Source organism: Cyprinodon tularosa, unplaced genomic scaffold (assembly GCF_016077235.1).
Source record: "Cyprinodon tularosa strain WSP-4 unplaced genomic scaffold, ASM1607723v1 ctg304, whole genome shotgun sequence".
In the NCBI taxonomy this organism is placed as follows: domain Eukaryota; kingdom Metazoa; phylum Chordata; class Actinopteri; order Cyprinodontiformes; family Cyprinodontidae; genus Cyprinodon; species Cyprinodon tularosa.
Window position 1 is genome coordinate 294,045 of NW_024039013.1, and position 23,880 is coordinate 317,924.

General features: G+C 38.4%; 1 protein-coding gene across 2 annotated transcripts in view; it reads right to left on the reverse strand.

The window, feature by feature from the left end:
* Nucleotides 1-2,027: 2,027 nt before the first annotated feature.
* The window catches only part of mfsd14a2 (major facilitator superfamily domain containing 14A2), a 36,304-nt gene continuing 14,451 nt past the window's right edge, over nucleotides 2,028-23,880 (reverse strand). Inside the window, exons 3-12 of one of the 2 annotated variants that reach the window (XM_038291915.1) lie at nucleotides 19,062-19,124; nucleotides 15,161-15,288; nucleotides 14,950-15,064; nucleotides 14,647-14,865; nucleotides 13,757-13,870; nucleotides 10,855-10,926; nucleotides 10,458-10,570; nucleotides 7,092-7,189; nucleotides 5,686-5,843; nucleotides 2,028-5,220 (exon numbers count right to left, since the gene is read on the reverse strand). In XM_038291915.1, the coding sequence (XP_038147843.1) occupies nucleotides 5,008-5,220; nucleotides 5,686-5,843; nucleotides 7,092-7,189; nucleotides 10,458-10,570; nucleotides 10,855-10,926; nucleotides 13,757-13,870; nucleotides 14,647-14,865; nucleotides 14,950-15,064; nucleotides 15,161-15,288; nucleotides 19,062-19,124 (1,293 nt within the window). In that variant the 3' untranslated portion in view covers nucleotides 2,028-5,007. Of the gene's footprint in view, nucleotides 5,221-5,318; nucleotides 5,444-5,578; nucleotides 5,844-7,091; nucleotides 7,190-10,457; nucleotides 10,571-10,854; nucleotides 10,927-13,756; nucleotides 13,871-14,646; nucleotides 14,866-14,949; nucleotides 15,065-15,160; nucleotides 15,289-19,061; nucleotides 19,125-23,880 lie in introns of those variants that run through there. The other variant, XR_005281386.1, reaches the window with a different exon arrangement.

Consider the following 23,880-nt stretch of genomic DNA (forward strand, 5'->3'; position numbering starts at 1 on the left):
TTTGCCAGGCTCATCATATTCCTGCAGACAGAGGAAAATGCTTTAGAGGCACAGATATGCAGAGATTATATGATCCTGTGAGCGAAGCAGGAAATGCCCCTGTAAACCTACAAGCCCCCGCTGCCTGTCGAAGCAGGTTTGTGTCTCAGAGGCACAGGAATAGGTGATGCAATAGTCATGGTTGGCTCATGTAAGAACTTGTTAGTTTCTTTGGAGAGCTTGAGGACAGCGCTGGAAAGTTAAAATATGTATGGAATAAAGGATCTATTCTTGACACTATTTGATTTTACATCTATTCACCTAGATCTTTCACATTTTCTAACTATAAAAACATTATTATACATTATTGGGATTTCTTTTTGAGTATTTGTTCATTAAAAGATGGACAGGAAGGGCACACATGCAGCAAATGACCCTGGGCAGGAAGTCAAACCCAGGAAAGCTGCTTCAAAGTGTTAATGGATTGCATTTAAATACGGCTCTTCTAGTCATACCAGCTCTCAAACTGTTCAACACTAGAGCCCCATCTATCCAGTCACTCCTAACAGCAACGTTCATTCAGATACTAATAAATGTTGGAAACTCTGGCTTAACCTGGAATCCAACCTGCAACTTTCAGACTGCAAGAGAGCTAGTGTTCCCAGAAATCAACAGAGGTCTTTGTTGGGATTTTATGTAGTAGACAGAAACCTGGCATTATCATTTATCTTCTTAGTTGCCTTGTTGTTTAACCATATTTTAGATGAAGTTCAGCTGTAGATGTTTTTCAGGTTGTTTCTTGATGGAGAGCAACTTTGAACCATTTTTTAATTCTCATCAGGTTTTACTAAAGTAATAATTCAATTAATCAGTCAAAAAGTCATTGTCTTTGTGGATGCTGGACCTCGGCCTGTTTTTCAGTGTAGCCCTGTTTCTCTGACTGTGTTCTCTCTTCATCCTCTGAGATGGGAGCTGGCTTGAAGCTCGCCTCCCTGGCTGTGTGTTTCCTGGATGGGGCGCCTGTGGAGCTGGTTGACAGTTGCCTTTTGTATCCCTGCTTCTTTCTGTACGTCTGCTTTTATCTCCTTGAACACCAGTCGGCCTTGGCAGATGGCTGCTCAAACCGTTCTGCTGGAGGTTTCTTCCTGTTTAAACGGAGTTGTTCCTCTCCTCTGTCACTACAAGCATGCTTAGTGTGAGGGATTGCAATCAACTGGTTTTCCTTAGATAGAAAACTTTGAATCTATTTGACAGGATGATCTGGTGTTGTGAATCAGTGCTATATAAATAAACGTGAATCAGCAGATAAAGAATAAGTTAATGAGAACACGTCTACTGGGATTCTGACAGGTAACCCCCTGAGCATGGTGCTTTCATTAACATGTTTAGATGTGCTGTTAGTTTCCCATCACATTCAGAGTGCAGAGCAATGGTTCATTTTTAATCTAATCTGATAAAACAGCTTCTTTACAGACCACAGCTTCCATGTTGTCCCTCTCCTTTATTAGTCTGACCTATGATGAACACCAATAGATTTCCCTTATTTGATTGGTGGATCTATGCAGCTCCTATGGCTTCCATTAACTGTTTGGCTGCTTCACTGTATAAACCTCATGTTGCTCAATGTGTTATTTTGCTTCTTTTTTTTTGGCATGATTACGATGCACACAGCTGAGGATAGTTTTAGATCCTAACCATGCTTTCAAATTCTCCACAACCTTATCCATGATCTGCTGGGCCTCGGTGTTAATGAATATGTCTATTCTTTAACAAACCTCTTGCCTTCACAGAACAGCTGGACGTCTACAAACGTAATAAACAGGAATCAAATCTATTTTTGAATTAGATTCCTTCCGAGTTTAGGGTAACAGAGCAATAGAGGCTAAAGAAATAAATGCATAGATAAATGCTGAGAGGAGTTCTGTTAATGGGGACATTTTAGTTTGATTCAACCATTAAATTCACCTTCCTTCCCTTAAACCAAACACTTCAGGAATTTGCTTTCACCTCCTAAAATCAGACTCATGGTGCAAAAACTGAGACATACATTTGATTGTACAATAAACCTTTAATAAATAGTTTATCATTAATTTCCCGTATTTACATAATAACCACCGTTTACTTGCGTTGTCATACACATTTCTTGGCTAATTTTAGGCACACAGAGAAGGGGGTTCAGGCCACAAACCACGTTGTACTAAAAATAAAGAGTGGCTAATAACAGATACGCTTTTAGAAATATGTAACTGCATCATACGACCAAATGGGACCAAGATTGGGCCAGTTTCTCGAGCGACAAGTATATATTTACATTTGCTGCATGTACAGATGATCTTTGTACTTTTACTGTCGTCTGCTTAGAGTGTACATGGAGGCCAGTGCAGATTGTTAATTTAAATAGGATTGGGACACGAGTTTACCTTTCTGCTTTATCCAATAAAAGATGAATTTAGAAAGACTCTTAAGTCTCACTGGGCAAATAAAAATGGTGGCAGGCTCAGATAAGTTATGTGGTCAAAATGATGTGGAACATTCAGATATCAATCTGGTAAACACACAAATACACTCAGAACAGGGGAAAAAAAATACAAAAACTGTGAAATGCTTGTTAAATGAAGACCAAGGCTGAAAAGATGAAGAGAGCTGATGCTTTACAGTGTAAGAAAAACAAAAGCAGGGAAAGTTCCCTATAAAGACTTAAAAAGCTTAAAAAAAAAGACAGCATTTGAAGTTAAATCTCAGCAAAAGATATTAAGACAAATAAGAAACCAAGAAAATAATTGTAATTTTCAAGTGCATAAAGAGTACAAAAGAAGCAAAATCAAACAAATTTGGCACACATGTGAGCTGTAAGAGTTTTTAAACACAGGTTCACTATTAGAGGCATGATTAAGATATTTGAATTTTTCTGCAGAAAAACAAACATGGAAAAGTAAATAAAAACCTGTTGGGATTGCAATCCCTGCCCCAAAAACAACCAAACTACAATATAAGATAAACTGGATCGCCACCTGCAGGCCAAGTTGGGTTCTACAGCATCAACATGGATTTTAGTCTTAGAATGATGTTTTATAACAATGCCTCTAATTCTGTCTGTGTGTGGCTCACTGGGCTGCACGGATCACCATTATTGGAAAATTACATTTCCACAAAAAGTAAGAGGAAGGATTCAAAAAATCATTTGATTTGATGGAAATGCAGACCAGAAGAAAACAAAAAATAATTAATTTTAATCAGAGTTAGTTTATATGTTGTTTGTTGGGGTTGACTGTGGTGTGGCAGGTTGAATTTGTTTCCCTTAAACTATATAAAAAAAAACAAAATAGCAAAGAGTTAAGATGGGATGGTTGGAAAAGTTTAGATGAACTGTGAAAAAACAAAAAATAAAACCTTAATTCAGCTTCAGTTAAGGTGCCAAAACAAGCAGCTGTGATGGAAATCTGTTTCAGAAGCAACTATCAAGACTGAAGGAGGGATAAAAGTGTAGGAAGAGAGGAGGTAGGATACCACTAAGGAGACAAGGAAGGAATCAAAGGAAGAACAGGAGGGAAAAGGTAAGAAACAGGGAAGTAAGGAAGAGTAAAGAAAGAAAAACAGCAAGAATGAAGAAGCGACAGAAAGACGAGGAAGTTATGTTTAAAAGCGGAAAATTCTTTAGATAGTTGGATAGGGAAAACATTACACAAAAGTTTTTCCATTGTTTTTATCTCTGACTAAAATCAGCCTTCATACTTAAAGAACCCTGTTAATAAGAGGAGCCGCACAGCTAAAGGAAGGGATGCATGTTGGAGAAATCTACTTTAGTTGGCAGTTTAAAACATGAGATCAAATGAAACCGTCCGTTTTTAATCAATCCGTAGAAAAATCATCTCATCGGTTCAAAAAGGAAAAGAATCTCCTGCTGCAGCAGGATCACTGATATTCTCGTAAATCGTTTAATGATACCAACACCAGAAATATGGTGTTAAAAGTCAGTGTGGACACCGACTTGCTGATCGCTAGCTCTCATGGTCCTGATGCTTTTACAGTAAAAAAGAAAGGAGACAACAATGGGGCTCTTAATGCTGATCCATGTCATAAACCAAATCAGACAAGAAAGGGAGAAATGCGAGGAATAAAAAGTGTCCAACAACTCCGATGGGAGCGACAGAGTAGATTACAGAGCCTTCTCAGACCTTGGTCTTCATACAGGTTATGCAATGTTTATCTTTAACGGTAAGTCACTTCAAGGCATCGTTTGTGTCTTGAATTAAAAACTTGAAGCATAACTAGCCTTGGGTTTGTTCAGATAAAAATGTACAACCCAAACCGTACTATGAATCTAGAGAACTGCAGGTAAACATTGAAAAAAAAAAAAAGACTTCAGCTAATGAAGTGGTCTCTTTCCTGCGCTTCTCTCTGTGAGAAGTCAGATATCTGAATAAATCTGTGGTCCTGACACCTTTCTGAACAGGTCGACCATCCCAGCGGATGTCAGGCAGCGGTTGTTCAGCCCTCCTCTTACAGCCTAAAGTCGCTGTGCACACACAGGAAGAACTGTGTTTCCCTTGCAGAAAACAGAGACAAGCGTTTGTACAGAAGTTAGCTTTTCAGTACGAGTGCTCAAGTGTTGGTTACACTCCGACTGGACAAAACCAATATCAAGACTCACACAGGTTTTTAGCAACATTTTAAATAAACAAACCCTCTTGCACTTGACTGGGTTCAGCTCTGCTTCAGGAAGGGCCGACGTGCTGATGTGTTTTCCACTCTGATAGACCTGCAGAGAAAATGGCGTCCAGCTGAGCGGCATCTCTTTCACTCAAACCAAAAAATACTAATCAGAGATTCTTCAAACAGGCTCTTCAGAAAGTCCTCGTCAAACCCTGCCTTTAGACAAACTACGGCTTCATGGAGGACCCACTTTTGTGCTGTGGACATTTGAACAAACTCTCCACGGCACTCTGATGCGTCCTTGTGGTAAAACGTGTGCATCTGTCCATACTAAGGGTCTTTTTTTAACGGGGTATGTGCCCCCATTAGCTGAGGTTATACGCTGCTGTCCTCCAGCAGCGGCTCCTTGCCCTCCGCTCCGCTGCCCTGAGGGCTGTGGGAATGACTCTGGGCTCCGTTGCTGTGCTTCTTATAGGCCCCGGGCCGCATGCCGGGCCCCGTGTGCTCCGGGATGAACAGGGCCACCAGCAGGGACAGCAGCACTGAGCACGCTCCGAAGAGAAAGGGAGGGCCGGGGATGATGGCACTCTGAAGAAAGCAGAAATAATAGAAATAAAAAAAACAATCCAATGTATCTTTTAAATATTTTTTAGGTCCTTTATTTTATTAAACTTAATTGACATTTTAAGCAACTAATGTTTTAAAAATGCAACTAACAGTTCTTAAGACCCACAGTTTTAAAACCAAGACAGTCAGGGTAGAATTGTGTTGTTGCTCTCCTAAATAGCTTTATTTGATTTGGTTGATTTATCAAAAATACTACTTATATTTAGCCACCATTAAAGAAGGCTGGAGGTCTGTATGCCAGGAAATAAAAAGGGTAAATCTATGTCAAACAGACCATGAACTGCATTTGTTGGTGGGAAAAAGCTTTATAACCTATTATGCATATAAAGCATTAGTCTCACTCAGAATAATACTAGTCTTCCACCTGATCTCTCTTCTGAGGTTTTTCCGGCCCCAGGCCAAGAGACTCTTTCATTCACAGCTTACCTCGTCAGTGGGGTTGGCCATATTGGGTTTGGCTCCTTTATCTGAGCCTTCTGAGTCCGTCAGCTCAACATGGAACAAGTAGAAGACAAAGCCGTAAAGAGCCGGACCTAAACCGTTACAGAGACCTCGAATGCCAGTGATCATCCCCTGGACAACACCTGTAGAGACAACAAAACACAACTCATAATAAAACACAAGCTAAAGACACTCATCCCACTATAGGGTCTATTTTTAATGCTTACTGTAAGGATCCAAAGGAAACAAACAAAGTAAGTAAGGAAGGAAACTAAGGAAGGAAGGAAGCAAGGAAGTAAGGAACAGATCTAGTATCAATATCTGTACTGTCTTGATATTAAGGAAATTCTAAATCAGGTATGGGCAGATATACATTTAGTCTATTTCTATAACAATTCTAAGTTTGGTTAAAAATCTATTCAACAGCAAAAACATTTAACCCTTTATTTAACACTAGTTTCATTGATTTTTTTTCAGGATAAAATTTGTCCTCTTAACATGATTTACCATCTCTATAACTTCAGTGTCTGACATTAAACTAATCTGAGCCAATGCTCCTCTTAATATGCATGTGTAAATGTAGATATATAATATTTAATTAAAGAATGGACTTTATGACAGCTCATTTAAAAAATCAGCAGTTATTATGATTACATTAAAGTAAACAGACTTAGCATTGGAAAATTATCATGTTCAACAGCAGATATCAAAATAGAAGTATTGGGATTGGATTGGTGCATCTCTGCACTAAAGAAATGGCAAAATGAGGACAAGGAGGGAGGGAGAACGCCCTGAAGGAAGGGTAACATTGACTGAAGGACGATTAATAAGGTCTAAAAACACTGAAATTTTCCTTCATTTTCTCTACTCATCCAGACATGGAAAGTACAGAAATAAAATTCCAGACATTTGCAGACTCGGTAAAAACACTGTATTCTTCAAGTTTTTGGTTTATTGTAAGTTTTAAAATCTAAACAGGGAAGGAATTAATGTTTGTTTGTTTACTTATAAGCATTTTCCAGCATGAGTGTTAACTGGAAAATTAGAACAAGTGCTGCTGTTATTTGCTGTAAACAAGGCCAAGGACAGGAGGAAAGTCAAACATATCTGCCTTCTGACAACAGAGACATCGGGAAACATTTAAATAATTCATAGAGAAGTATTCAGTAGCAAAACAAACAGGAAAACATTCCTCTGAGCGGGCAAATACAGAGAGTGACTTTGCACAAAGTAAAACTGAAGAAACTATAAATAACTGAAAGAAAACAACTGCTGAAGGCTACTGCTAATAAACAAGGCAAGAAAAGCATAAAACATGGTTTATCAAGAGAAATAACTTGAGGGACATTAAGATCTCTGACTACATGGTAGGACAGGGTGGTGAAGCTCACCTTGCTGGTCAGGGTCTGCGTTACGGGACACAATGGCGCTGATGGCTGGGAAGGTGATGCTGGACATGGCTGCAACGGCTCCAGCTGCCCACATCATCCTGCAGGTCGTTTTGGGGACAAAACTTCCTTACTTCATTGTTACCAAGTTATTACAGAAAAGCTACATGGTCTCTTAGATTTAAAAAAAAGAAAACAAAACAACAAGAGAATAACATCTAGACTCCACAGGTGGCTCCTCTATTTAAGGAAGTGGCACACACCTGTCTGCTGGTGTGTTTTCTAGAATTAAGGGGGGATCGTCTTAACAATTGTTTGACTTTCAGTGGAGTTATTCCCATTTAAGGACATAAACAACTAGAGACCGTATTACCAAGAAAAACACTAAACATGAAAAACAGCGTTTGTTTTTTTTTTTTTGGCCCAACCTGAAATAATAATTAAGTTTTAAATCAGAAAGATTTACCACTCAGGTGTTTCAAAAAAAAAAAAAAAAAAAAACATTCAAATATTACCACAGCTGTTCGCTTATTAGAATCTGCATGCCAATTTTAACAATATGCTTCCCTCTAGTGGTGTATCTGGGTAAATACAATAATTAGGTAATAACCATTATAACCTGCATGCAAATTCTCATTAAGCCATCCTAGAATGTTGGTGGAAACGATATTGTTTAAATTTAAATAACTGGTCAGTGTTTAAACAAAGATCTTATTAAATAGTTAACAAGTTAAACTTCAGCCATTTTAAACCTTGATCTACCAGAAGTAACAGCAGAAGTACATTAGACTCTAGATGAGGTGAATGGTGAAGAGATAAAAGTAGAGTTAACTTAATAACGTTATTATCTGCCCTTTTTATCATTTAAAGGCATACTTCACATATTATACATTGCAGGTGATATTTTTTTAATGTTGGTTTTTACTGCACTCAAATTGACCATCTTCAGTATTTTAACACCTTTATTTTCACATCTGATATTGTTGATTAACTGAACCCACGTACTACTTCTTATGTTTAAAAAGAGACTCCAACTTCCCTTTTCCCTAAAAGTAAAGGTGTATGTCACTAAATTAGAATACAATGGAAAACTTTAAGTATTTTAGTAACTCAATTTAAATAGTTATTACTACTAGTAATAACTAATAGTTATTACTAGTAGTTACTTACACACAGAGTATTTATATATATATATATATATATATATATATATATATATATATATATATATATATATATATATATATATATATATATATATATATATATATCTCAAGCAGTTGTTTTGATGTGTATAGTTTACAGTGAATCACCATTGAAATTCAGTTTACTTTTCAACTGAATAATTATGGTGAAGACGGAGAAAACCTTGGAATAAAGCCAGTAGAAATGTCTGAGTGATATTTTCCATGTGCGTACTGAAGCTGGATCAGAGGGGTTCAGGACACTGGCTACAGGCATTGAATCCCCCGTTCTAGTCACTCCTTACTTCCTCAATGCGATACTAATATTGGAAATTTGTCCGGTTGTCAGCCACACAGAAAAAAAAAGAAATGCAATTTATCAGCTGGTATCTAAAATGAAATCTGCTTTTGTTTAAGCATAATGTGAGAAATAACAATAAATGGGTCAGTTGCTCTCACCGCTGTTGACTATTTTAACTCTGAGTATCACTGGATCAAACATCTTCTAACATGCCACACAACAAATAAATAATAAAAGTATGTATGATTCCTGCTGATACCGTATCGCATCAATATCTGTCTATACCCAAAGCTGCTATATTTGTTTTTCTTCTTCTTTCTCCTTACTTTTTAGCCTCTGTGCTAATTTAACCCACTCCTATTTCCTTGACAGACCAGCCATTTAGAAATCATAATACCACTCTACCCCTGCCTTCACAGGTTGTCTGACTCAAGGACCTCAAACATATGGAGGTAAAATAGCTTTACCTAGTTTAAGTTTTCATTAAGCTTAAAAAAATGAATCTTTATGCAATTATTATTATTGGGGTTACAGAATGCAAAACGGAGTTTAAATTGTCATAGATGAATAACGATAGTTCAGTGGGTGAAATGGACGTACAGAGAAGATCAAACCCATCGACACCTCCTTTCTCTGCAAATCTCACAAGTCTAAACGTCCACCATAAAACGGGCGAATCCAAACGAAGCCCCGAGTTGACGTAAACTCGAGGATGTTGCCTTATTTGGTTCTGGCCTGTATTTTATCCAAGATTGACATACAGACCAGCCCACTGGAGAGCAGAGTGCCATTAACCACCTGTCCTCAGCCGGAGGAGGGGGGTGGGTGCCAGTAAGGCAGGCTGGGGAAGCATGGGGCCGCCGGTGTCCAGACTACCATCACCGTGTCGGGTTCAGTCGCTCCGTCCCCCGCCGGCTCTCTGCCCTCGTCCACCGGGGTTCCCAGCCCTGGAGCTGACGGCTCGGTTTGAAAACCCAGTGTGTTTCGGCTACATGCTGCACTGTAGTCGATCAAAATCCCGGACGATTTTGAAATCTCCCCCGGAATTTATTATTTTATTTTTTTTTAAGGTATGAAAAGTAGGACATGTCCGAAAAAAAAAAACGACGTCTGGTCACCCTACCATATCAAAAATTTAATGTTTCAGTGAGTGAGCTCTTGTTGCTTTGATGCGTCTTTGCTCGTTGTAAACCAACCAATCAGCGCACAGCTCATCTAAATATTCATGAGCATACCATAAAAGGAAGAAAAGCTGTTGTTTCATTCTAGGGCTTTTAACCAGGCTTGCATCATGGCGCATAGAACAGCAGATATGCCATTTTCAGCCCAACCAATGTTACACACCCTATTCAGAGACCTTAAGAACCTGCACCAAATACCCCATAGATTCATTCTATGACCCCTTTAAGAATTTTGCTAGAATTAATTTGGACCAAATGTATAATGGTTCATCTAAGTACCAGAGGTCAAGCTGGGCACTGTTTCATTAACAACACTTGTCCCATCAACGAGGAATAAAAATCAGAATTACTTTAATAATCCCAGGGTGAAATTACTTTAATTTCATTTTCCATGTGTAATAGAGTGACAATAGGACCAGTTTGATATAACACAATTTCATACAATATATATATAATTAGGGGGTCCCCGCTCCATCTAGCCGTCAGTTTAGCGGTTCTTGGCCTAAAAAACGTTAAAGACCCCTGGTCTAGGGCAATCATATTGTTTAAGCATCAGGTGAAGAGTAATGAATTTATGAGCTGAATTACACGGTCCACCATCTTGAATCCAATCCAACCTAATTCTCTGACCTCTGCATTGTTCTAAACAGAGTTAGAAGCTGCTCCGATGTTTGAGACAGTGTAGGCAGAGTGGTCCACTTACCAAGGCTGGGAGCCAAAGCCATACCAGGCCAGCTGGAGGATCTGGAAGCCGAGGCCGAGCAGGATGGTGTTTTTATTCCCTATAGAGCGCATCAGGATCCCCAACACCACCGTCTGAGGAGAACAAATGGCAAAAAAACATCCTCAATTGGAAACTAACCTATTTATTTAGACAATAATAATGCAAATATTTCAATTTCACTCCTTGAGACTGAAAATAGTATCTTGATTGACCTATTTTGATTCCATGGCCTTGAAGAATAATTTCAGCATACAGAGATGGGCTCTAACTGACTCTAACTGACAATCATATGGCATTTTACACAAAAACCATGAAACCGCATGAAATACAAACAAAGAAAGGTAAAAATGTTGAGAATCTCATTACAACTGTATACCTGAGCCAATATGGAGAGGATCCCTACAACTGCAATGAAGGCAGCCACCGTCTCAGAGGTGAACCCTATGACCTGAGAAGAGGAACACATTCAGTTAACAGGTTAGGACAAGACAGACGCTCACAAGCATGCATCAACACTAAACCTGCACACATTTACCACCCAAAACACAAAAACAAAGGGACTGGCAACTGATATTTTGTCTACAAGTTTCGTGTCCCACTTCCTTTTTCTGGAAAACGACTTCTCTTTATGCACCAGAAGCATTCAGGCCATTACTGAAGGTAATGTGAGGAGTTTGTAAGCTTTGACAATGGAAGAAGGACAAAGAGGTTCAAGGGGACATGATGTGTGAGGGGTAATTTTAGCTGAATGCTGCAGATAGAAAGAAGGGCAGTGTTACAATGCTTTTGCTGCTAGGATGGCAGGAACATGTTGGACCTGCTGAACTGGTTCATTCTGATCTTCATCTGTTTACCAATCATTCAAACACAATGCAAAAAAAATAAAAAACCTGCAGCCACTTGAGCAGAAAATTGTTAGCTGGTCCAAACTGCAAAGACTACAAATCTATAAATGCTGTTCCTGTGTTTTTGACTACGTGGGCTTTTTGCTGCAGGGCTGTTGGTAAATCCACCCTAATGAGGCGGCATTTTATTCAGGCACTGAAATGGGCTGCTTAGCAAATCATCCCTGCTGACCTGAAAGGAACCTTAGTAAAAGTGTGTTGTCTGGCCTTAGGGGGTTGGATTTATACCTCCAGCTATTCTGAATTTAATAAGCAAGTAGGAGTATGAGGCTTTAAGAGACATGTTTCTCATTAAAAGACTTTAACATGATAATCTTAGGGAAAAATCTGAGCCTAATTCAATTCAATTCAGTTTATTTAGACGCATAAAGATGAAGTGAATCGAAACCAATCCGGTGAACGCTGTAAGAGGGGCTGAAGAACACAGTTTGAATGAAATTATCTTTTTAAAAGTGCAAGTTTTACTCCACATCTTTCTCAGAGTGAGGAAAACCCTCTGGCTTTACATCTTTAACGACTTTCCTCTGAATAAATGCTTGAGGAAATCTTCCTTTGGAAAGCACCTTTGCTATGCTGCAGATCAATTAAGCTTCCGACTGTTAATAATTACTTGAATAAAATTTAAACTGGGCAAACAAAGATAAAATGATAATTTAAAATAAATATTGCATCTGTTTTCCTTTAAAGCTGGACTCATGATTGGCTCAATTCTAGTTGACTTTTTCCCCCCTCAGCAATACAGTCTTATGCTGGACACAATTACTTTTTTATATAAAAATATATATTTTGAATAACTTATTTTGTACTCTTGTAGGTTCTAATACATAAATTGACACTATTGGGGGAAAATAACTATTCATATTAAATATTTAAGTCTTTCTTTTGTGAATGGCATTAAAGATGGCATTTTCAGTAAAAAACAGCAGCAGTTGATTTTTATATTTCAGAGGAGTTCCTGATTTTTTCATTAGGATGAAGTCAGACCCCCAAAATTGCTTCACAGGTTGTATGGCAACACAGAAGTAGGCCTCATTATCATTCCGGTGATCCTCTCTACAGCGCGTAAAACAGTGAGGTGGGACCAGAAGCGGGCCGCAGAGCACAGCAGGTAAATAAAGTGATCTGATCTGGATTTCCAGAATTTTCCATATCCAAATGTGTGACCAATCCCAACATATACATTTTATTGATCGTAAACAATCTGGACTTGACATTGTGTTCCACCATCCTAAAGCTGGTGTCTGATTTAGCAGTGGGTTTTCACTGTGGGATCAGGTCCACCTTATACATCTGCAACCACAGATGTGTGGACCGGACCTCAAGAACATCTTTATGATATTTAATGACTTGAATCCAAATAGAAGTCAGGTAAATAGAAAGCATTGTAAAAAGCTTGTGCAAGTTTTATAAATATATTTCTTATATGTTAAATAAAGTCTGGAAATTGAAACACTCCTTTTTTTAAATAAAAAATTATCAAATTACTTTTATATTTAGAGCATAGCAACCAGCCCAGGTTTCTAAACATTCAACATTTATATTTGATAGCCCTCTAATATGTAGTTAAAAAATGTTTGTGTTGTTAAACGGGCAAGATAAATGTTTTTTTAATTAAAAAAAAGGTGCATTGTGACCTTAAATCAGCAGACAATGTCAGTAATAAACAAAAACAACAATCGGCAGCCATATTCCCTAAAGATTTGTTTATGGGGAGTGTTGGCCTAGTAGTTAGAGCAGTGCGCTTTGAGAAGGTTGCCAAGTACCCGATTAAATCCCCACAGCCTCCACTCTGGGTTCCTGAGCAAGACCCCCGGGAACCACACAACTGCAGCCCACTACTCCCTAAGAGGATGGGTTAAATGCAGAGGTCATTTTTTCCAATGTGAGATCAATAAAGTTCTATTATTGTTATTATTATGATGCAGACTATGCAGGGATTATTTCCGACTCCAATGTTTTCTATAAAAGTTTGTGCATATAACAGCTCTGGTAAGAGCCTGGGAATACATAAAACCAGGATGTACTATGGGAAAAAAATGGTGGGTTGAAGGCTTGCACTGCTCTCAACCCACCATTTTTTCCCCCCATACTTCATCCTGTATTTTATGTATTCCCAGGCACTTACCAGAGCTGGGGATTCCTGGTGTTTTTAGCCGGGTCTTCAAACCTTAGTCTTTTCTGAAACTTAAAAAAAAAAACACTGTAGCCTCAAACTTAAACTCAAGTGACCTTAAAGTATTTGCTGCAAAAATCCCTTGAAGAAGCATTTTCTTTAGCAAAAGGGTGAGTTACATAATAAGCGGTTAATTTTTAAACAATATATATTTTTTTCTAAATACAAGAAAAGTTCATGAAGAAAGTGTGAACTGTTACCTGTCTGAGATAGAGGAAGAAGCTGGAGTACTGTCCAGCTTCAGGGAGGTAGGACAGAAACACTGTGATACAGATGAGGAGAACCGTAGAGTCCTGGCCTACTTTACGCAAAGACTAAAAGAGAAATAAAAAAAAACAATTCAATACAAAATAGTTCAACATACCATCTCATCTTTTTCCTTTTTATAAATTTAAAACACGACGTATCAACATTTAAAAGCTCGAAAAGTGATCAGGTCTTAACATCTTGAGGTCCCACAGGAAACCAAAGGTTGAAAGTTACCTTGCATATTTTGGACTAGTAGAGGTCTACAATATTCAATTGTTTTTTTGGATCTGACATAAAATAAAATAACTTCCTTTCTAAATCTAAAATGCTGAGCTAAGAAATAAAACTTTAGCCACCTGCATTGAAATGCTGGTACTGATGGTAGAGTTTTGTCAGCAATGTTTTTTCTTTTTTAGTCTGTTAAAACAAATACCAGTTTTGTACCAGGTTTAGGAACCACAGGTCCACCTCATGTTAATAATTAGAGTAACAGAAAAAAAAAGATTTGTGCAAACATATCTATTCAGATATTAAGTACAAAAAAAAGTAAAAATCTAGAGCGCTGATGAATCCAGCTTTGGTTAGCAAATAAGGAAATAAGCATCAAATTTAAAGAGAAACCCATCAAAAATAATGAGTATTATTATTAGTCTAAGAATCTTGCAAACTCCCTTTGCTTGATAAACAACAAAGAAGCAGACAGGAGAAGCATTATGGAGACTGCTGATGAACCTCTGTTCTGGCAAAAGAGTCCTTACTGATTTGCTATATTTGGATCGAGAGATTTCAAGATGCATTAGAACCTTAGATGAGTTATCTTTGTAAAATTGACAGTTCTTACGGCAAAGGGGTCCGCCTGCTCCCAAGAGATGGGAGCTCCCCACGAGGCGGGCCTCATTTTCTCTGGCAGAGACTCTGGTACAGCCACTAGTATGAAGCAGATGTCCAGCAGGGCGATGGCTGTGGCTAAGATCACCACCAACGTGTCACCGTAGGTAGTAGACAGATAGGCCCCGATGGCTGGACTGGTAACAAGGCTGGCTGCAAAGGTGGCAGATACCTGGAGAAACAATGAAAGAGAGTTTAAAGAACAGCAGGTGGCAGCTTATCAGAACCATAAGCGTTTATTAAACCGTTTTCTCACCAAGCCATATGCTGTGCTCCTCTCATGCTCTTGCGTGATGTCTGCCACATAAGCAAAGATCACAGAGAAGGTGACGGCAAAGACGCCAGACATGGAGATGACTGCAAAATACCACCTAAAAGAAGAGAGCACACATAAGCTCTCATGAAAGGAATCCGGAAAGGTTGGCATTTTAACCTCTGCTGCTGTAATGTCCTTATTAGCCTCTTACCATGGGCTGATCTTCATCAGAGGAATGGGTGCACATGTGAAGAAGACCGTTAGCAGCAAGAAGGACTTGCGCCCCCAAACGTCTGACAATGCTCCAATCAGAGGAGCACTCAAAAATGATAACAGGCCCTGAAAAATACAGAGAGTTTGGGAGAGATGGGTCAGCAAATGGAACAGCAGGACCCAAACTCCTGGATATGACCAAGGAAATAGTTAAGGTTGGCTGGATTGTTCTGTCAAAGTGAAGAGAAAAATCTACAAAACTTTATGCTGATAAATACAGTGTTCATGCAGGCTAAAAAACATCAAATAAAATAATACTAAATTTAATTTGGAAAACTGAAGAGTTTCTAAAGCTGATTTATACTCAGAAACCAGGTCATGTGTGTCGCAGTGAACGCAAATGTGCCCCCACCCCCTCCGCAAACACTGTTCTGCCCCTCTCCAAAATTGTAGGTGACCGCAGTCAGTGCCGCAGACAGGAGGCCTCTGATTGGTCAATTCTACATCCGCTCTACATAATGCATATTTCCTGTTTGATACCTTACCGGCTTGTTTTTTTTTGTATGACCAACCATTGTGGAAAACGACTTGTGAAGATGGACCACCTAGAATAGAATGCGAGAACGCTGGGACGCTTTTCTTCCACCTGGATCTTTGCTGTTTTTCACCCTAATGTCGCACAAACTTGCCCCTGGAGTTTTTCCACTTCCTCTGCCATATTTGGACCCACAGCTAGTTTGTGATTGTCCCTCTTGCATTTCAGCAGGGAATAAACATAGCGCAGACCACACTTCAATATTGGGCATAAATCTAAAATATCTGCGACACGCCCACTACGATGCACTGCTGTGGGATTATAACCAGGCCTAAGAGTAAGCCTTTTCATTACCATTGACAGTCACTGGTAGATTTTCTCATAAATACTCTGACTAGACTATATTTATTCACATGATTATTTGCTACAAGTGGTCTGTATTTTTAGTAAACAAATGGGGAGTATTTAAATACATCACCCTGAAACTGCTTGCCCCACATTTTATGCTGTAAGGGCTTCAAACTTACAGGTGCTTTAATTAAGCTGCTGTTTGATCTGCTTTGGAACCAGTGTGTTATTTGAGGCTGCATACAGCTCATGTTGAACAGGGTGTTTTTAAAGTCTTAGCAAACCCTCCAAAAGGCTCAACGAAATTAATTAGTAGTTCCTTTGCAAAAAGGTTCATGTCTTGAGGTTTGCCCTTCTCTCAATTTTTGTAATGTAGATTAGTAGTGCTTGTTTTTTAAGAAAACCAACACAAAGTGGGGAATACTTATGAATTGAAACAGTTTTTAGTCAATCTTTTTTCTTTTTAAACAATTTAACCTTATGTCTCAATTCAATGCAGAACATAGTTTTATGCAGTTAACGGTGTTTTCAGGGTGTGCCTCATCTATCTCTGTATGCTTTTTGCCAGCCATTCTTTTCACTGCTGCAGTGTGTTTGCCTGCCTCTGGGAGCTGATTATAGCCTCAATGGTGTGGGGGTTCTCATTTTCATAGTGCCTTCTTCATTTATATGTGCAAATAAGGAGGTAAATGTGTCTAAAAACAGTTTTCCTGGCTGTAACACTCATTAAACGTCAGGGTATAGAAATATTTCCATTGTAATTCTAAAAGTTTCCGCCTGACTAGTGTCCGTGCTGAAATGCGGTGGGAGGAAGCCCAGATGTCAGTCAAAGGGCCGTAAAGCTGATAAAAAATGAGCCATCTGATTTAAAGCATAACAGTGACCTTTTAGAGCATAGCGCTGTGTTACGCTGAAATATGTTGGTGAGAAACCTGACTTTTAAACTGGGGTCAGGTCTGGACTTTAACCATTCAAATACATTCATCAAAATCAGGTCCGTTTCATTGAGGAAATATTGTTTAATTCACTGTAATAAGCTTCCACATCTCTGCTGGGAAGAAAACTTAACTCATCATCAATTTAACTGTATGATCTGGTTGAATTGTAAAGTGCCTTGAGATGACATGGGTTGTGAATTGGTGCTATATAAATAAACTGAATCGGATTGAATCATGGTGTTGCTATAACCATGTATCACTGTGTGGAAATAATATTCGGGATAAAGATCAGCATTGCATTCTTGCTACAGGCAGCATTTTGGATGTGGGCATTTTGAAGTATGATCCTCTGGGGTTTTAGATGAGCTCATTGCTCACCCCATCAGTTTAAATCAAGGCTGTGAAACTTGAATCATTGGGGGTCCTGCAAATTTCAGATGTATCTACAACAAATAAAAGGCTGAATTTCCCCTTGACATTGAGCCAGTTTCACAGAATGTGGTATAGAGCAGTATTCATTCTGTACATTTAGGGTAAAAATGTAGTGCTGCCTCTAAGGCTGCAAACCACTGGCTCTCCAGATCTGCAGTTTGACACCTGTGGCTTTGATGCATCCAGTCTTGGTGACTAAAACTCAGCTTTAAACTTCTCCAACCTCTCTGGCGTGTTACTCTGAGAGCAAGAGAGAACAGCTGCATTTAAGGGTGGACGCTATCAATAATTAAGCAATCATCGAAGGTCATCGGTCAATGCACAACATAAACAGGAAAGGTTGCTAGCATCTGAGTAATATAGGGCTGGAAAATTATTTAATGTCAATACATATAGGTTATGTCAATTTTATTCTAAACGGTTTTATGGTATGTGGATAAAATTACAGCATGCGTCACTGACTGAACCTCAGTTTATTTAAGCCAAACAGAAAGGACCGCAACATATTGGCTACATGAGCGATGATGTTAACCACAGACAATATATAAGGTGTCCAAGCAGCAACCCGTACCCAGCTTAAGCCCTCACACATATTTGTTTCTGATTTTAGAGTCTAATGAATTAGAAAAAGAATGTTGCGTAGAACACACAATGCTAATAAGCAACAGCTCGTCTTCCAGCTTACAATTAAGACACACAGTAAAGAGCAGAGCAAGAGTTTGTCACCAATGACGGGGAGTTGTCCAGTCTTATTATGGGGGTTTGTGAAGCGATTGATTTTTGTGATGATTAAAAAGTTTAATAGTGTTTTCAACGTTCAGATAAGAAAAAAAAAACAGGGCTGGGATGTGTTTTGTTTGACTAAGGATAAGAAATGCAATAAACCAAGCTTCTATTAACAAACACGGCGGTGTAAATCAAGGCTGGAGCAGGAGGAAGCTGTGCCATGTGTGAGAGAGAAGGGAAGAAATCTTAACAGGATGATAAAACAAAAGAGCTCTACCTACAGCGTCAGCAAGAAGCTAATGTTTCTGAATTAGCTGCTGACCGTAGGTTGTGTTTTCAAAGTGACTTATAAGTTGTTGGACGATTTATTATAGTGAATTGTAAACATAATCTTTCAGATTATGTGCGCTTCTCTTCTTAGTCATATGACAGTTAGTCATAAAAAAATAAAGAAATGTCAGAAACTGTCAGGTACACGAGGACTGTCCACGACATGTACGGCCCTTCACAAACTGAAGGAATAAGAAAAATACAGAAGAGATCATTACCTTGTTAAAGGCATTTTTCCATTTAATCTGTTCAATTTAGAGCTCCAAAAGAAACTGTTCTAAATCTGAGACTCTTCGGTTATTACATTTTAGATATGTTTTTGAAAAATAAAAGATGTGAAATAAACTAGAAAACAATTATTCACACATTTTTACATCATCTGTTGGGAACTTTCTGGGCTGATTTTTATATAGTTTATATCAATATCAGAATTATACTGTCTTGATGTATAAATGGCCTATATAGTTTTATATTTTCACAACCAACCAGCAACAATTCCCATAGGGATTGCTAGTTTGTATAAACAGTGAAATGCATTTATCACCTATAAAATGCCAATGATAAAGCATGAGGTCAGTCTGTGTAATTACCTTCACGCCATGAATGAGTCCATTCATCAGGAATGTGTGTTGGGGGAATGTCTGATGTAAAACCTAGAAAAAACAGACACAGATGAACTCTGATGAAAAGGCTTTGCTTGTGGCATATAACAACCTCACATACACAGTCTAGTGGCTGTACCAAATAACATAACTGTAATCATACATATGCAACTACACAAGGGTAAACATCAAGCAATGAATTGTCAATCAAACTGAACTGTGTTTGATATTTCGCTCCATTAAGGTTATGATCCAATATATACTTAAAAACAAGCCCTTTTATATCGTATCAAGAAGTGTGTCATATTTTTCATTAACAAGTTAGAAAATGTGTGTAAACTCTTTAAAATTACAGCAGAAATTTTTTATAAAACCTGAGATCTGAGATAATTTATTATAGTTTAGCTATTTAAAACCGTCTGCTTTGGCTATCTTAATGCTCTGCATCAACTCTAGGTGCTGAAATACTGGGCTAGCTGCAGGTGCTCACATTTGATCTCCTTCACATTAGTCATAAAGATAAACTTTGCCTAAGTCAATTAGTCTTTACTAGTGGTGAGGAGCTTATCTGTGTTATTATTCCTCAATCCCGACAGTATTTATTTAGACAGCACTCATTTCTCAAAAAGGAAAGGCTGTAAATTTTTTGGTTCCTGCCGCCTGGTTATACCCTTTTATTTTTGTAACCTTAATGTGACCCAAGTAGTTTTGACAAAATCTTTGAACCATAACAGAGGCAGCAAAGTATATTAAAGCAGCATTTAATCATGCGAAAAAAATTTTTTTTTGGTTTGGTTTGCTTAAGTAAAGCTGCACAAAATTTCTTTTTTTTCCCCCACTGAACTCTTTGTATAAACTCGAGTGTAAAAACAGAAGTGTTATTAAAAGAAAAGATTTAAATCTACCGTGGTTATATCCAAATTGGAGGATAACTGTCATGAAAGCAAATGTGTTCACAATAGGGCTGCAACTAACAATTATTTTGCAAACTAAGAAACTAAGACTTTTCAACAAGTTCTGGAATAGAGCATATTGAAAAACGAAAACCTTTTTTTTTTCTATCTCAAATGCAGAATTCTTAAATATTTTAAGAATTTTATATAACTGTATACAATAGTTCACAACAGATAAACCGAGTGCTGATTGGACTTGGAGGATACTCTGCTTGAAACAGAAATTGTGATCTTGTTTTAATAAGTGAACACACTACTCCTAAATACAATCAGGTCACACTGTGCTCGTCTTAAAATCTAGTTTCCAAAAGCCAGCAGCATGGCAGTACACAAGGTGGTCCTAATACATATAAAAACTGGCCCATATTAATCTATTAAAAACAATAATTGCAGGCAGGTTAAATGGGCACAAACACACTCAATAGTCTAATGGTAACCCTAGTTTAACAGGGGAAGGAATAATTGCTGCTTTTTGGTTTTACATACATGTTCATAAATAACATCGGTCTAAAGGATAAAGGTCACGGCGTTTGTACAGTGAGAATTTAAAAGCATGCTTAGTTAGAATAAATACATTAATGAGGGATATAAAGGTCTAAAGCAGGGGTGTTTTAAGATGCACATAATGGTAGGGTTTGTCTACCCATTGACTTTTAAATCTAGTATAGTGTAATCTGGCTGGGTTAGTGTTAGCTGATTTAAAGCAACTCATCCGACAGCCAATTAAAATCTTCTTATAATTGAAATGTGAGGTATTACACAAAATATTCCTCTTGTCTTCGCCATGATTCTTTGCTTTTAATTAAATTTAGCATTAGGGCCAAGAACATTCAATGACTTTTACAGTGGGTGTTTAAAAAGAGTCCTATATTTAATTAGTGTTGCTGAGCAAAGGCAAAATACAACATTTGATCAGACATGAGTTCTAAATGTCTGGTTGGTGCATCTGTTACAATCACATAAATACACATACTCAAAGTTCTGACACAGTAAATGGAGATGAAATGGTTAAAGCTCAAAATCTACAGCGAGTCTTGTTCATGTCAGTGAAACCAGAGTAGGAATACAGCACTTTAGCTCAGACTGAGGCATGTTTAATTTGAAGCCGAGCTAGAGTCTGGTTATTGTTCATGACAGTAAGGGACAAGTCCTCTCTTCCTCTGGGAGTCATATACCCAACAGACACTCAGGCCTGAAATGTTTAGTCAAAACTGTCGCTCTTGGATACTAATGGAGCAGTCCCTCTCATCCTCGGACGGGACATTTGTCAAAAATGCAAAGCCCTTCAGCCAACAATTGTGTAGGCAAATAATTAACACTGAGCTGTCTCCTTTAAAATGGACACCAGAGGAAAGCATGCATTGCATCACTCTGCCTGGTTCACATCACATGGCAAACAGATGTTCAGACTTACTCTGAAATACAGGTTTCTGATGTGATTAAAAGGAAAAAGTATTTGGATGGAAAAGGGAGGTAATGAATTTGGAAAAGTGTCCTGAAATATGCTAGTGAACACCTTAAACCGACCAGCTGGTATACAATAGAGCACAGCCCATGGCATGTCATTTATAAAACAGTTTAAAAGGAACATTCAGTTCTAGCAAGGAGATCATGTAGGTTCATTCCTCTATTCAGTGGAACTTATGAAATTTCTGCAGCAAACACTACATCAAGCCACTCACAGCTGCTCCCACGGTGGAGAGAGCGCTGTCTGAGCTGCATCTGTGCTCTGGGCTGACAATACAAGCCAGCAACCCCCTGACCAGCCTTTTCAATAAAGTATGAGCACTGACAATAAAACTGATGTCCTATCCATATTTCTCTGTTTAGTATCTGTGGAAACAAACTCAGATTGATAAAAAACAAAGTCCGAGAAGGTTCTGGCAATTGATTTTATTCAATCAGTTGTATTCAATTATTCCTTTAGGCTAATGAGAAAAAAACAAAAACACGGGAGGCTTTAGATTTTATCTTACGTTTTAGGGAAAGAGGGGTTTATGGAGATATAGAGCCACATCAAAAGTATGAATACGCCCTGGAACTTCCCCCAAAATAATCAATATCAGTATATTGTATTGGGATTATTTTTGATGGAAACCACAAACTATCTTTACTGTGTTTCTTTTCAATACCACTGATTTCAAACTCGGTAATAGAGATCAACCCATACAGGTTTCCAGTACTGATTCCTACACTGATCATTCTGACATGAATTTAAATGATCCTTAATATGTGCTGCCGATTTTTTGACTGGATTATTTATTTATTTTAAGCCGAAATTGCTTTTTGATCTCCCATTTACATGATAAAATGACACAATGATAACAAATGTTACAAGAGTTTCAATTCAAACAAAAGAAGAATTAGTGAATCACTGTGAATCCAGGGATAGATCTCTCAAGCTGATCAGGCTCTCTGGGATTTCTCACAGTCGTTCATAGTGACTGGAAGTGAATGTAAGCTTTTATTTTTATGTGGTAAACCAGCATTTACCTGCATTTTAAACCAAACATATTTTGCTGCCAATTTTTGATATTTTATGAAGGTAATTGTAGGCTGTTTTTATTTTTATGTAAACTTAGTACAGCAGTCTTCCCCAAAGTTGGTCCTTGAGAGCTGCTATCCCGCAGGTTTACAGCTTTGCCTGCTCCAGCACAGCTGATTTTCATTGGTAGATGATTAACAGGCTTTTGTTTAACTGCAATCAAAAGAATCAGCTGTTCAAAGGTAAGCAAACTCTAATGCTAAATTCACACCGCATGGGATTGAAGCAGTAGAAGCAGCAGGTTTACATGCAAAGTCAATGGTTGACTTGCATCAAGGTGCATGAAAAGGTCCTGCAGCGCATCCTGCAGCGCATCCTACAGCGCAAAGACAGACAGCGCTGCTGATGCAGAGCGCTATGATCACTGAAACAGTTTAATGTCTAAATTGTCTTAAAATGTTGAAATCTATTGGCAAAATATGTACGCTTTTATAATTCTGGTACCTACATTTTGCACCACATACATGAAAAACAGTAACATCTACTTCCAGCCAGACTACATCTGTAGTGGAAACCACCCAGCTGCTGCTGGGAATTCCCAGTGACAGCATAAAACATATTAAAACTACTATCTACCCACTGATCACAGCAAATATAGCAAAACCACACTCGCCATTGAACACAGGAGCAGCAGAAGCATCAGACGCATCTGGACACACTTTACTGGACGCGCTTCATGCATCAGACTTTTATATGTACAAGCTTCAAAAGTGAAGCAGCAGGTGCTTTGTTGCTGCCCAAAGCGCGTCCGGTTTGAACATAGCATAAAACCTGCAAGACAGCAGCCTTTGAGGACCGATTTTGGGCATGCCTGTAGTAGAGTTTAAATGTAGATATCATTGTTCATCTTGACCCCCTCCCCACAGCTCTGGTCAAAACCTGTCTTACCTCCCTCCTCCCCTTCATTACTTCCATTATTCATTCCTCACTCTCTTCTGGTATTGTTCCTTCACTTTTCAAAACTGCATCTGTCTCCCCGATTCTGAAAAAACCTGGTTCTGATCCCACTAACTTTAATAATCTTTGTCCCATTTCTAATCTTCCCTTTATCTCTAAAATACTTGAAAAAACTGTGTCTGTTCAACTCCACACCTTTCTTACCCTCAACAGTCTTTACGAGCCTTTCCAGTCTGGTTTCCGCCCCTCTCATAGTACTGAAACTGCCCTAATAAAAATCACAAACGATCTCCTTATAGCTGCTGACTCCGGACTCCTCTCCATCCTCATCCTTCTCGATCTCAGTGCAGCCTTTGATACCATTTCTCATCCCATTCTCCTCAATAGATTATCCTCTCTTGGCATCTCTCAC